This window comes from Archocentrus centrarchus, chromosome 3 (genome assembly GCF_007364275.1).
Source record: "Archocentrus centrarchus isolate MPI-CPG fArcCen1 chromosome 3, fArcCen1, whole genome shotgun sequence".
Taxonomy (NCBI): Eukaryota; Metazoa; Chordata; class Actinopteri; order Cichliformes; family Cichlidae; genus Archocentrus; species Archocentrus centrarchus.
The window spans coordinates 15,654,789-15,669,451 of NC_044348.1; the positions used below are offsets into that span (position 1 = coordinate 15,654,789).

Below are 14,663 nucleotides of genomic sequence, written 5' to 3' on the forward strand. Positions count from 1 at the left end.
GGGGGCCTCATTTTGTGTGATTCATGATTTGTGTGCCATGACAAACAACTCCCTTTCCTCCCCAGTTTTAACTCGCCGCTGACTGACCACAGTTAGCCCTGCTGAGCCAACACATTAACAATAGAAAAGACCACATTAGAGCAGCCACTTAGGTTTGTGAAAAACCACAGCTCCCAGAGGAGCACCCACTAAGTCAGTGAAGATTAGCACTTTGCCCCGGAAAGTCTTTGTAAGGGGTTTGCAGCACAGTGCACTGTGGTGCTCGGCTTGGTTAGTGAGCGTTTGTGTAGGTTAGAGAATGTGTTAGGAGTGGCGCTGTTACAGTACTGGCAAGGGGAGAAGGAACAGTTTCACTATACCTTGATTGGGGATTTTCTCCTTACTGGGAGGCTTTTGGTTTGAGTGAGTGAATAGTTTATCTCTGTACTCAAGCACTGGATGGATGTTTTGTAGAGGAGAAAGGACGAGGGCATGGAAAACATAAATCAAGTCAACATCAATATGAACCACCACGATCACCTACACTACTACAGAGTACAAAACAAAAAAATCATGCAAATGAGGATCAAAGATGGGACTTGTGTTCGTAAAAAACAATGGAAAGTGCTTTATTCTAAATGATCAAGTGAATAATGGTTGCATGCATGAATACGACTGTCTGTGGTTATGATTGATGGTGTGAAGACAAAGGGTCAGATTTAAGTTGTTTTTTTGTTTTTTTTTTTTGTGGAAATTTGCACGTAACAGATGTGATATGTTCACCTGTAGGTGTGCCAAACTGGAATTAAGATATGTATTCCAACTGATTCAATTAAGTTACTGCAAGGCACAGTTTTGCATAGCAAACCCTCTGCAGCTTAAGAGAAGGGATTACATTGTTGCAAAGAAATGAGATAAAGGTTTCTGGTGGGGGAAAATAAAACAACTTAAGGGAAAGAAATATAACTTAATGGATTTTACGTCACCGTTGTGTCGTTACCTGCTACTAACAAGACCCATCTGAGCAGACATTTAACAAAAATTACTTCATGCATCATTAGCCCTATCAATAGCCTCTTATTATGTCGCTGCATCTGTTTTTCATCTCTAGCAATTCATCCTTAATGCCTCAAACTGCACTGTTATTATGAGCAGAGAATCATTTTTTAGAGTAGAAAGCCCTCAGCACTATCAGAGGTTTCCTGACCTCAAAAATCTCAGATAAACCAGATCAATTTATCTGAGCCCCTCTTAGCAAAAATGTGTCACTGATACTGCTCATGTTCCACAAAAACTTAAAAAAGCTGTGTCATCCTTTTCAGTGCGTTTAAAAAACAAAACAATGAGTCACTGTTTAAACATCGTGTTTGCATTCGTCTGACTAACACCTCGGACATGTGCAGACTTCATGCAAACATGCGGCCCAGACGAAAAACTCGGTGCTCCTGTTTGTTTTCAGGACTTTACATTCCAGTTTAGATGGTCACCACGATGCGTCAGCTTAACAGCACGTTAAACTTTTATCTTCTAAGATTAGATTTAGAATAACGGTAACATGCCGAGAACGACAGGTCAGGGCAGTTAATGTAGCTGCAAGTTTCTTTTGAGATATAAATCCTTAAATTTCACATAATTATATTTCTTGAAGTTGAGGTTGCACAGCTATAATGTACAGATATCCACAGAGATAAACAGCAAATAGCTGCCTGATACTTTCAGTCTGGGGAGTAATGCTTGAAAAGTTACCCAACACTCACAATATATGCTGTAAAAGCTAAATATGATCACAACTCCTTCAAGTATAGTGTGCTGCGCTGATCTGTAAGCAAAAAGTACACCTCTCTCTCTCTGCTAAATTTCCTTCAAATAACTATGCAACTGTAACAGTTCTGCTGTTTCATATTTCACCTGGCAGCAGGAAGGCGCATGAACTGCCAAGCAGGAAACAGAGTAAACCACTCACCTCCTCTAGTAAAGCTGTTTGAGAATGGGATGTCTAAATGGACAGGAGCCATCTTTGGTATCCTGGATATCCTCCTTTCGCTGCCTGGGAGCAAAAAATTCACACAGCACGCAGGTGTTCATTACAAACACACAGAATAAACAGCAAAAATGAAATCCTAACAAGGCGAGATGATACGACAGCTCTGAATGATACAAAAAAAAAAAATTAAAGAAACAATTTTTAATCAGAGTTTAGCATCAAGTTGAACTTCGGGGATATTGATCTGGTCACTTAAGTAACAGAGGGAGTTGTTAATCAGTTTCAGCTGACGAAAACAACCCCCAAAACAGGAATGGTTTTACAGGTGGAGACCACTGACATTTTTCCCTCCTCATCTTTTCTGACTGTTTTTACAATAGTTTTTGCATTTGGCTAAGGTCAGTGTCAATACTGGTAGCGTGAGGTGATACCTGGACCCTACAGAGATGGACTACCTCCTGAAGGAGGTAGTCCACCTCCTCCAGGATGGCACATCGATATCTGCCATTGTCAGAAGGTTTGCTGTGCCTCCCAGCAAAGTCTCAAGAGCATGGAGGAGATTCCAGGAGACAGGCGGTTACTCTAGGAGAGCTGAACTGGGTTGTAAAAGGTCCTTATCCCAGTACCTGCCCCTTTGTGCAAGCAGGAACAGGATGAGCACTGCTAGAGACCTACAAAGTGTCCTCTAGCAGGCTGCTGGTGTGAATGTCTCTGACCAAACAATTCGAAACAAACTTCATGAAGGTGGCCTGAGAGCCTGGATGATGAATGAACTGATGCCACTGACTGGCTCCCATACCTGTCTGACCTAATCCAATAGAACACCCCTGGGACATTATGTTTCAGTCCATCTGAGGCTGCCAGGTTTCACTTCAGACTTTCCAGGAGCTCAGTGATGCACTGGTCCAGATCTGGGAGCAGATCCTCCAGGACACCATCCGTCATCTCATCAGGAGCATGCCCCAACAGGCATGCATACAAGCACGTGGGGGCCATGCAGAATACTAATACCATTCTGAGTTGCTGCAATGAAATTTTGGCATAATGGACTAGCCTGCCACATCATTTTTTTCACTTTGATTTTCGGGGTGTCTGAATTCCATCCTCTATAGGTTGATAATGTTCCATCAAACGATGTGGCATCCTTTGGTTTTTAACACATTATTCACTCCATATCAGAATAAATATCCAGCATGATTTTTTTCTCACTGAGATCTGATGTGTTTTGAAAGTGTTCCTTTAATTTTTTTGAGCCATGTATGTATATATGCAACTGATCTTAGTTTCACTGATTGCAGCACTTTAGATTGATTTTTCTTGTGTTTAAAGCTATCATAATCATGCACAGGATTTGTGCGTGTAGAGTTTATTCAGGATACAGGCAGAAGGAGGTGAAGTCAGAGGATGGATTGGTGGGGCAGTGTCCTGTGATTCCTACACAACCTTTCAACCTTTCATTGTACAAAATTTCCTTCTTAATATCAATAAATATCACATTCTGTATTTCTCCCATACAGCTGCTCTCTCTCCATATCACTCACACACACACACACACACACACACACACACACACACACACACACACACACACACACACACACACACACACACACACACACACACACACAGAGATAAGTAGGTAAAAAAACAACTGCTGACCAGAGCAAACACAAAAAGGAAGAGAATGAAAACATGAGGAAAAAAAACAGCCGCAGAAAACTAAAATAACCTTGAGGGGTGCAAGTCTGCAGTTTTTCTGAAGACGTGAACTATGTCTGTGGCCTCTTGTCCTGTTAAAACAAACTTCTTTTCTTTTTGTTTCTTTTTTCCCACGGCACATACAAGGCCACCTCATAAAAAAAACTTTCAGATCAGGTAGAAGCCCGTGAACCGGGTGACACAGCTTAGGTTTAAGGAAACAAATTACAGTAATTGCTTTCTACCAGTCCCAACAGCTGTAGTACAATTATGGCCCGTGTAATGCTGTGTTATAAAGTGGCATAAAGTTATCTGATGAGGTATCCACCTATCTTTGCAAGTTGGATTTACTGGAGATTTACACAAGGACACAACTTAAGGTCATGGTTTGGGGTTGAGGTCATCCACAATCCTTGTAAAGATGGTGAAGTATGTGTATGTCTTCTTTCTCATGCCCCACAGTTTGACCAACAGCCACCAATGTTCACTGATAACACTTATGGCAGCGTTCCATTTATTGTACATGTTCTTGTTTCAGGCACTGGGCAGGGAGGGTCACGGGTGTGTCTTTGTGGGAAAACTAAATGAAGGCGAGCCACTGTTACTGTTTGATTTACACCTAAGATTTACAGTATTTACAGTATTTTCTCTCTAAATCAACAAGAGACACTAACAACAAAAGGCCTCACATTCCCAAATCACAAAGAATACTAACACAAGTTTGAGAAATCATCATCACTGATGCCGATCTCTAAACGGTGAAACCACAGAGATGCTCTGCCCAAAACTGGAACTAGTAACATCAGTGGCGATGGGAAGAGCTAGCTCAAAAAAAAAATGAACAGATAATTTTGCAGATGGAGTCCACAGATTTCATCTGCCATTAATTTCTTCCCATGAAATTGGTTCATATACTAATATTTGGTTCTAAAACCTTTCAAAATGTGGTCTACTTCTCAAAAAAACCCCAAACAAACACACACACAAAAAGTCACAACGTCAGCACTGGCTCTGGGCCACCATCAGCACAGTCGCAGGTTCTGTGTTGGCAGATGTGATGTAGGAGTTGCATTTTAACAGATGCCAACTTGCATCATTATGAACCTTTACGGTCTATGTGGCACATAAAACATACACGTGAGCATTATAATCTTGGTGAAGTGTACCTGGCGAGAGGCCTATCAGGGAGCGGTTGGTCAGCGTGTTGTTTCCATTCATTTTAAAGTAGATTGGGATGGACTCCAGAATAGCCCGCAGGTACTTCTCCTGTTCAAGACTACTGGATGAATCTGAGGACGAGGCAGGCGCTAAAAACAGAAAATGACAATTACCTTCACATTAAAAACCTGTTTGAATAACAGGCCACGTGATAAGTGTTTTATATGGAAAACACTACTTTTTTTTTTTTTATGAACTGCTCCAATAGAAAAACTGTAATCATTTACAATTTGCATGCAGAGAAACAGGACATCTGTGCCTCTCAGCACGTAAGCACACCTGTTGAAGATGGGTTCTGCGACTTGAACAGCCCCACTACACTCTTGCCATGGAAGCCTCCTGAGCGGAGTAGAACAGCTTTGGTGCGAGGATGTTTCCAACACACAACAGGCAGACGGTTGTGTCTGAAGCAACGTGCTACTTTGTGTAGACCGCTGTCCTGTACAACCTGAGGAACCACTAGCAGTCCTGGGTAGCTGTCAGAGAGAGAGAGAGAAGGTGTTAAAGACTGTTTGGCATTAGTAAGCTGCAGCAAAGCAAAATTTTTGGTACTCTTGTAGCAATGCATACATATGCAGATAAATAACCCCCCCCAGGCCTTTTGAGATACTCAGGCTTTAACCATTTCAGCACCACTCCATCAATAGGTGGTGTACCTGCGGCATAGAGCGTAGAGTCTGTTTACGGCTGTGATCCTGAACTGCTCGCCTGACTTGGAGCGAGACAAACTGGCGGTGATGGTGCCCATGCCCAGACGCTGGTAGTCACGGAAGCAAGACTGCTCCACAAGCTGCTCCATCGTGGACTTCTCCGACGCTCTTAAAGTGCTGCTGGGTGGTGGCTCACCATCGTCTGATACTAAAACACAAACGGGATTTTCTTTAGTCGTTTTTTTCCCCACCCCCACCCCCTCGCCACATTAAAATATGTCATTTCTCACTTGAAATATCGTCATCTTCATTCCAGGTCATCCTGCTGCCTCTGTCATTCTTCTTCAGCGAGGGCTGGCTCCCTCGGCCCATGGTGATCTTTCCAGCTCTCTTTGCTCCCTTGACAATTGTTTTTGACAGTGTTCTGTGACGAGTACAGAGCAGAAATGATTTACTGTAGCGTCAAAACTACTGCGGCATGTCTTCACTCACAATAATATCTCAGATAACCATATGTATGAATCATACCGGTGCATGATTCATGCATGAAAAACAGCAGTCAGTGATGTCTTTCAAATTCATTTGCAATAACAAGCCGGTGCAGACGGCTTGTTAGTAAAGCTGCATGACAAACCTGAAGCCAGTGTTTCTCTCTTTTTGCTTTGGAAGGATTAGCTGAGGTGCTGTTTGTCCTGCAGCAAATGCAAAGGAGCTGAAGATGGACTGCGGGTAGCGGATTCTCTGGAGGTGCTTCCTGAAGATCTCCACCATCTCCGAGCTCACTTCCTCGTCAAAAGCCACTTTAATCAACTGCAAAAGCCATCCAGATCAATCGGGTTAAACTGACCGCTCGATCACACAAGCAATAATTCAAACACAGAATTAAACCAAGTGCAGCCTACAGGGAGGAACATTTAAGCCAATATGAGAGTGCCAAAAACTGCTGTCTGTGGTTTTTTTTTTTTTTTTTTTTTTTTAAAACACCTGGTGTGACAAGCAAAGCTGAGGGACACTGCTTTAGCATCCACTTTTACTCTAATGGGGGACAAAAAATGTACAAAATAAACATCAGGTTGTATTCAATAAGAGCTGAAAGTAGCAATTCAGACCTTAGACTTATCAGGAAAGTGTGATACTGAGACTAATTTGACCTAATTTGAGTTATTGAACCTCTCAACTGTGTTTGTGCTAGTCCTGCCTTTGGGAGCATTTTTTTTTTTTTTTTGGAACTTAAAATTTTTTATGAACTTTTTAACAGAGCGGTTACACAGCAGCATCAGCAACAATTCACATACATGTTAATAATGTAGAATCTTTCAACAATTAAACATCTCAGCATAACATTTAACAGTTTTATGTGGGTTTAGCATCATACAATACTAGAAAGAAGGGGAAGGAGAGAGGAAAAAAAAAAAAGGCAACGTAATTCAAAATTCCATCTCACTGGACCTTTACATGAGTAGGGCTTCTGCTGGCCCCCACCGTAAGCTAAAAACAGATTTTTGAAGTCTTAATAAATATGTTATCTTTTCCATTTGGTACAATTCCTTTACTTTTTGAACCCAGACATTATAGGAGGGTGGTTCTAATTGCCTCCACCTAATTGTGATACATTTCAGGGCAGCTGTAAAAAGGATATTTAAAAGATATGATTTAGCTCGTCCTTGCACACCTGCAGGTATAATACCAAGTACTGCGACTGTTACATCCTTTGGTATGACCTCCTGAAAAATCTGGTTTATGGCCTTATGTACCTCATCCCAAAAGTTTCGCAGTTTAGGGCATGACCAAAAAATGTGCGTATGATTGGGCACTGTAGAGCCACAATTTCTCCAGCACAAACTTGGTGTGTTAGGATCTATCTTAGCAACTACATCTGGGGTCCTGAAATACCTACTAATAATTTTCCATTTATATTCCCGCCATGTATTTGAGCTTGTGGCCCGATGTGCCTCAGTCCAGACTCCCTCCCATGTTTCATCAGAAATGGTTGTGGCCGTCTCTGCCTCCCATCTTTGTTTTGTCCAAATGGGCCTATCAAGATTCATTGACTGAAACACCTTATACAACTTTGTAATGAATTTCTTAACCCATTCACCTTTTTGAGTTTGGATTAGAATATTCTCTATAGGTGAGGGATTTAATACTCTTTCCCAGACTCTATGTGTGGTAAGAAAAGAACGTAACTGTAGATATCTAAAGAAATCACTTTTCTGGAGATGGAAATACCCACATAACTCTTCAAATGACATAAGGTTATTACTGTTGATTGATTGATGCAAAAACATGAGGCCCTGATCAGCCCATTTTGTAAAACTTTTGTCTAAGGAGTTAGGAGTGAAGGATTTAATATGACCAATACTTGTTAATGTTGATAAACCTCTTGGTAACTTAAATGCAACTCGTACTTTGTTCCAAATGTTTAATGTGGTTCTAGTCCACACTGATTGTTCCTTTATTGGTATGTCCAAAAATGGCAATACCTTTAATGATTCAGTGCACATTGTTTGTTCAGTGTTCAGCCATCTTGTGTGGGAATCCCCTTGTATCCATGAAATTAAAGGCTTTAATTGTGCTGCCCAGAAATAATATTTTAAAACTGGAAGGTTAAGCCCCCCCTTCTATCTTACTTCTCTGTAGTGTTTTATGTTTTATACGGGGGCGCTTACCCTGCCATATAAATTTTGATATTATTTTATCCAGATCTGTGAACATGGATTTTGGTATTCCAATTGGCAACATCTGGAACAAATACAGTAATCTTGGCAGAAGATTCACGCAAATAGTTTCAATGCGGCCAATGAAAGACAGAGGTAGAGCCATCCATCGTTCAAGATCCTTCTTAATTATGTCCAGCGTTTTACTGTAGTTGGCATGAAACAAATCATTTAGTGAGAGGGGACCTTTGGGAGCATTTTTAATACATAATCTTACAAATAATACAGACTGCTGTGTGGTTACTTAAACTAACAACCCATCCAAGAAGTTGTGCTTCAGTTTTGGCGAGTAAAATTCTGCTATTGAAAATTACTTAGCACCAATTAACTATAAATGCATCTTGCTGACCAGTAATGTAGAATTATTTGATAGCTTCACATGCTCTCATGCAAATATGGTGACTTCTAGCTCCAAAGAAAACCTCAAATACCAAAGGCCAAAATGCAGGAGTTGTGTGTTAATCATTGTCGATCTGCAACTTCAATATTTGAAAGAAAGACAGCAGCCCACATATGGTTTCTACACCACACACGCACGCACACACGCAGAGAACACCACATCTAAACTAAAGAAATGTCCACACGGATCAAGTGACCTGCACTCACTTCCATCAGCCTGGCAGTAAAAAGATAGGAATGAATCATAAAAGGTTTTACAGCAGTACATCTGAAGAGTAAAAACACATGCTTGGCTGAAAATTAGGATCACACCGAACGTTTGAATGTTAACTGAAAATTCTAGTGTTATTACTTGTGCATTCCGTTAGTTACAAATTTGTTTTTTGTTTATTTTTTTTTACTCTATGGCAGCTCAGTGAGTAAAGAATGGAAAAAGTTCATATAATAATGGGAAATAAATACTTGAGAACCACACATTTGCCTTTATGCTTCATCCTCATTGCTCTGACTTGCCCACCAAGCAATTCAACATCTTGTGCTCACACTAATTTGGGAGAAGTGTCCTTTAGTGTTTACCTGAAACAACGCAGAGCGGAGCTGCAGGCCTTCCTGCATGTTCTGCTGCAGCTGGTTCTGGATGCTGATCTTCTTCTCTTTGGTCAGCGTGGACACTGGGAAAGCTCTGATCACTGCCTGCTCCCCCACTGGACGCAAACACACCGGCATCACATTAGTCAGATCGAACGACAACAGCAAAAAAGTTGAGATGCAAACATGAAAATGGAATGCAATGCAAATCTCATAAACCCTGATTTGATTCACAACAGAAGACATATCAAATGCTTCAACTGAGATATTTTACTATTTAATTAAAAATAACACATTTTGAATTTGATGGCAGCAACATGTCTCAAAACAGTTGGGACGGGGCCAAGAAAAGGATAGAAAAGTAAGTGGTACTAAAAAGCAAGAACTGGAGGAACCTTTTGCAGCAGACACCATTCCTCTCCCAAAGGTCCAGCAACTGGGCTCCTCTCCTCAGGAACAACAGTTCCCAAATGTTTCCAGTCTGTAAACATTTGGGAACTGTTGTTAAAAGAAGAGAGAATGCTACACAGTAGCAAATATGGCCTTTTCCCAACTGTTTTGAGATGTGTTGCTGCCATCAAATTCAAAATGACCTAATTTCTTTCTTAAAATGTTCTCTTTTACAACATTCAATATGTTTTTCTATGTTCTATTGTCAGTAAAATACAGGTTTACAAATCACTGCATTGTTTTTCATTTAAATTTTACACAGCCTCCCAACTTTAGTTCAACATTGAAAATTAGCCAATAAATAAATATATGAGTATTTTTCCATTTTACTGAGACTGTTGCAGTGGTTCAGTATTTACCCAGTGGATCATGGGGTATGCCTTTGAAGATGATGCGGTATGTGGTCAGAAAGAGAGCTCCCTCTGCTGGCAAGATGTGCGGGCCCCCAAGGAGGCCTCCAGTGGCCTCTTCCCTGCCATCGGGGTCCAGAAGCACCCTCAGCCCCTCCGCCACCAACTCTTCTCCAGGAAGCAGCACTGGACGCAGAATCTTAGGCTGAGAGGTAAAAGCATAATAACACATCAAAACCAGGGCCAGACACGCACACTGTACCTGTCTACAAACATGTGTGAGCAGCAGTTTAGGCATTTTTCACTGACAACAAAGTACTCAAAATTGAGCACATGTGCGTCACTGAATCAGATTTAAAAGCCTCAGCAAATCAATTTGTCTTCATAATGTCAAATCACACCACCACATGAATTTTCTGGACAAACTTAAGCTACGCACAAACGTCATCATTTTAAAAAAAACAAAAAAAAAACATAAAAACCTACACACACACACACACACACACATACATCTTATCCATCAAACGGCATTCAAAAATTAAACTTCCAACAAAAACAAATTCCTGCTCTCCGCAGAGACCAATTTACCATTTCAGCCCTCCCAACAATTCATGATCTGCTTTTTAAGTGAAAATGTTTCTGTTTATCCAGTTCATTGAACGTCTGAGCAGTTATTGGTTTTCACTTTATGTCCTGAACATTTCAACATCTGGAAGCTGACTAATGTAATGCATTTTCTACCTATAGAACAGCAGACCGTGATAATGATAAAAAAGCAGCTGATAGGCAGTACATTATGTTCCCTCCATTTAATCATTTTGAAATTAAAAACAAAACAAAACAGTGCAGCAAAAACAGTAGAATTAATGTAATAGCAGCTCTTTAGATTGGAACACAATCTTGCATATGCAGCATCTCTTAGCAGTAAATGCTTTTCATATCTGTGTAATAGTTCATTCATCAGACAACGGCTGCAATTCGCTTCGGTTTAAGCTCACCTTCCAAGAATAAGTTAATGGCGCTTGAACTGCCACATAGAGATGTGTGTGACTCAGATCTCTGTTTTATAAGGTGTCTGATAATTAACTGTGTCCTGAACACCACATGACCATCTTTTCACACAGTATAAACTGTAAGTCAACAGTCACGTCTGCACCCAGCACTGCTTCGGCTCCTTCTGGCGTCCAAAGTAGGCAGAAACACTCAATTGTTCCATTGTCACAAATGTGAACGAGGAGGAACGTTAGATCATTCACAACATTTCCCATTAAGCCCACAGCTGACCTGGGGGAGTGGAGGCCCAGCCAGGAGATAATAATTGCTTCTTGTCCTTGAAGAGAAGAAGAGAGTCCCTCTGCACCTCATTACTGCTGCGAGCTCAGCTACTTATTATAGCTGCACCTTAAATGCATTCACTGTTTTTCTTCTTAAGTGTCATGGCTGCCATTACTACTACTATTCAGTCTTGTCACGAATCCACAGTCGGTGCTGTTTACACACTTTCAGCACTTTTTTGGCACGATGCTCGCAGCTAGCAGTCCAAGATGGGAGCTCTATCCAACACATAAACATGTGAGGAGTTAACCAAAAGCTACAACAGACAGACTCCTCACCGCAGAGTACAGGTTACTCCCTGAGCAGCATTGGCATTATGTTTTAATGTGTGTATGATTGTGTGATTTGCCAAAAGTTGGCAGGCATACGGTAGAGCAAGGTCCAAAAAGACCAACTGGTAAAATACGAAAGTGCAATGATGTGTGGAAAAGGCTGGATAGCAGTGGCTGGGTGCAGAGCAGCAGCAAACCAAACCCAACTGAGCACGTGGACTACACTAAGAGATGCAATATGAGTAAAAACCTTTAAGTCAACAAAGAAGAATATAGTGTTTAAAATGAGTCAACAATTGTCTGTGTCTCTGTGTTAGCCCTGCAACAGACTGGTGACCTTTCGCCTGTGACAGGCTCCAGCCTCTTTGTGACCCCGATTTGAATAAGTGGAAGAAAATGGACAGGTGGATTGTAATATCAGGTAAAGTAATTCAGATTTCTTTAATCTGATTTCGCCATAAAGCATGGACACATACAAAAACAGGCATAGCCACAGTGATGTCACCCATGGAGGGGTGGAGCTGACTGAGAAACCAAGCACGCCATCAGTAAATTGTTTACTGAGGTCTTAATCAAGTAAGCATCAGGGCTGTTTGCCTATAGATTTTTACATTTGGATTTAGTTTTGCAACCAGAGGAATCGCCCCCCTACTGGCCATTTGTGAAAATTCAGGACTTAAGGTACGTTTGTACTGCCTTAACTTTTCACAGTAGGAGGCTATGCCCATCTTTTCAATAGTTTATAATAGAATGACAGTCAGAGTCAAATGTCTCAATTAAAATTTGCTTTTTTTTTGACGGTTTATAAATTAACAAGTCTAAAAGCAATGAGTTTTAAAAGTATATTACCAGTGCACTCCTCACACATTTGTAGCAATTTGCAGAAATATGGGTCAAGTTCTCTATAGCTCATGATATTTGAATTAAATGGACCTAAAAACAGAAACAGATCTGACCCAATTTGGGCCAAGCTTTTTCATTTTGACAAATGGCCTCACATTTGACCCTAGAATACTTTGGTACACAGAGGAGTTTATGGTTGACTCAGGGTGCCCAGGTCCTGTGGCTGCAAAGCAAGCCCAAATTATCACCATTCCACCACCGTGTGTAACAGTTGGTATGAGCTGTGTGTACTGATACGCCACATTTCTCCACATTAGCCTCATTCACACAAAGAGCATTGTTCCAGAAGTCTTGTGGTTTGTTCAGATGCACCTTTTCAAACCAAAGCCATCCTGTCATATTCTGTTTAGACAGAAAAAGCTTTCTCCTGGAAACTACTTCTTCAGTCGTTTTCTAATTGTGCTGTAATATACTTTAACATTTGACATACTAACCGGGTCCTGTACAGCCTAAGATGTAGCACTTTTTTCTGAGTATTGCATGAATCTGACCTTAGGGTGAATTTGCTGGGAGATCCACTTTCACAGAGTCATTTGAAAACATTTTTCATATGATTGTAGCTGTATAAATACTGTATATACAGCTGCTCAATGTATGTAGTATGTAGTCCCAGCAGCTGAATGTAAAACAACACTCACTTTTTGAATGGGAGGTAACCTCCTGCTCTCCCGGTGAACCGCCTCCAGCGCCTCCATCTGCATAGCTACAATGCCTGTGGGTCAGAAGCTGGGGTCAGTTAACATATGTACGTACACATACATGCAACATGCATGTATGTGGTTTCTATCAGAATGTGTATTTACAGCTTTTATAGCCACTTGACATGTCAGAAGTTTAATGAGCTCACAGGCCTTTGTTGCTGTTGGCCTGAGCTGAGAAAAAACACACATCAGAGATTTACTCTGAATAAAGGTAAGGGAATCAGAGCAGTGACAGAGTGCAAATAAATACAGTTAGTGCTGTACCTGGGATCATGCTGTGCAGGCTTTTAATGTGTTCCTGCGTTACGCCACTCTCTGTGCACACCTTGTCAATAAAGCGGGCCACAAACCGAACCACAGAGTTGGCCACGTCGCTGTTCTCTGAGTCCTCAAAGCCACTTTCTGTATCAAAGCTCTCTGCCACGCTGCCAGCAATGCTGCAAACACACATGATGACACAATGAAAATGAGAAAGGTCGAATCATCAAGTCCAGGAGGAGATCTAGATTTAAGAGGTGTGTGTTGACAGAAATGGATTTAAACATGCACTGTGATAAAGAGCAGTGAAGGTGAGAGTGATTTGCAGCCTGGCACGAGCTATGTGTTGATGCCTGGATCAATAGCACAGACTCTATTATCCAAGGGGAATGTTTCACATGAGAAACTGATGCAACCTTCCCTTTGGATGCACAAATACTGAGTGATGAAATCCAAATGTCTTCTGTGGGAAACAAACAAGTCTGGGGTGAAAGCAACAGAAATTGAAAGAACTTTTCCACATAAATACATTCTTGGCTGCAGATTTTTCTCTCATCTTATTATAAATAGAAACGAAAGACATTATAAAATAGTAACATTGTGTTCGGAGCAAAATGTAAAACAACACTACATTCTTCTGATCTGCAGGAAAACAAGAAACACGAACAAGCAAATATGCCTGAATACCCTTCGATTTTAGGGGAAGACATTCAGGGGGATCTTCCCATGTTTAATAGACTCTACAGTTGCTGCAGAACATAGGAAATCACTCCCACTACTATTTTGTTTGGTTTGGGTGAGTACAGCACAGCTCCATTAAAAGACACCCTGGTGGTTTTAAAGTTTCCAGCAGAAGTAAATGAGCCGCACACTTGTTTTGTGCAGTAGCGATGTAAGCCCACAGGATGGATGTGTTCCGGAAACAGAAGAGGTGCTGCGATCCATTTGGCTAAATAGGAAGATATCATGTAGACCGTGAGCTTTGCCACATCCACCCACATGCTTATCATCACCTTATTAAGAGAGGTACACATACTCCCAAATCATGAAACCTGAACTGGAAGTTTCCTCCAGATAAGACTAATCGCTCTACCTTTTAAATACAGAACAAAGTCTTTGTTTTATCTGAGAGAAAAATAAAGATGTTAAACAGCAGCAGGT

The 14,663-nt window shown here is 41.1% G+C and overlaps 1 protein-coding gene across 1 annotated transcript in view; it reads right to left on the minus strand.

Annotated features, from left to right (window-relative positions):
* Positions 1-14,663, minus strand: part of sbf2 (SET binding factor 2) — a 105,755-nt gene that overhangs the window by 10,485 nt on the left and 80,607 nt on the right. The window contains exons 20-30 of the mRNA XM_030721929.1: positions 13,509-13,681; positions 13,182-13,255; positions 10,043-10,238; positions 9,222-9,349; positions 6,164-6,339; positions 5,820-5,953; positions 5,536-5,737; positions 5,159-5,355; positions 4,828-4,968; positions 1,943-2,026; positions 360-434 (exon numbers count right to left, since the gene is read on the minus strand). Of these exons, the coding sequence (XP_030577789.1) occupies positions 360-434; positions 1,943-2,026; positions 4,828-4,968; positions 5,159-5,355; positions 5,536-5,737; positions 5,820-5,953; positions 6,164-6,339; positions 9,222-9,349; positions 10,043-10,238; positions 13,182-13,255; positions 13,509-13,681 (1,580 nt within the window). The remainder of the gene's footprint in view (positions 1-359; positions 435-1,942; positions 2,027-4,827; positions 4,969-5,158; positions 5,356-5,535; positions 5,738-5,819; positions 5,954-6,163; positions 6,340-9,221; positions 9,350-10,042; positions 10,239-13,181; positions 13,256-13,508; positions 13,682-14,663) is intronic.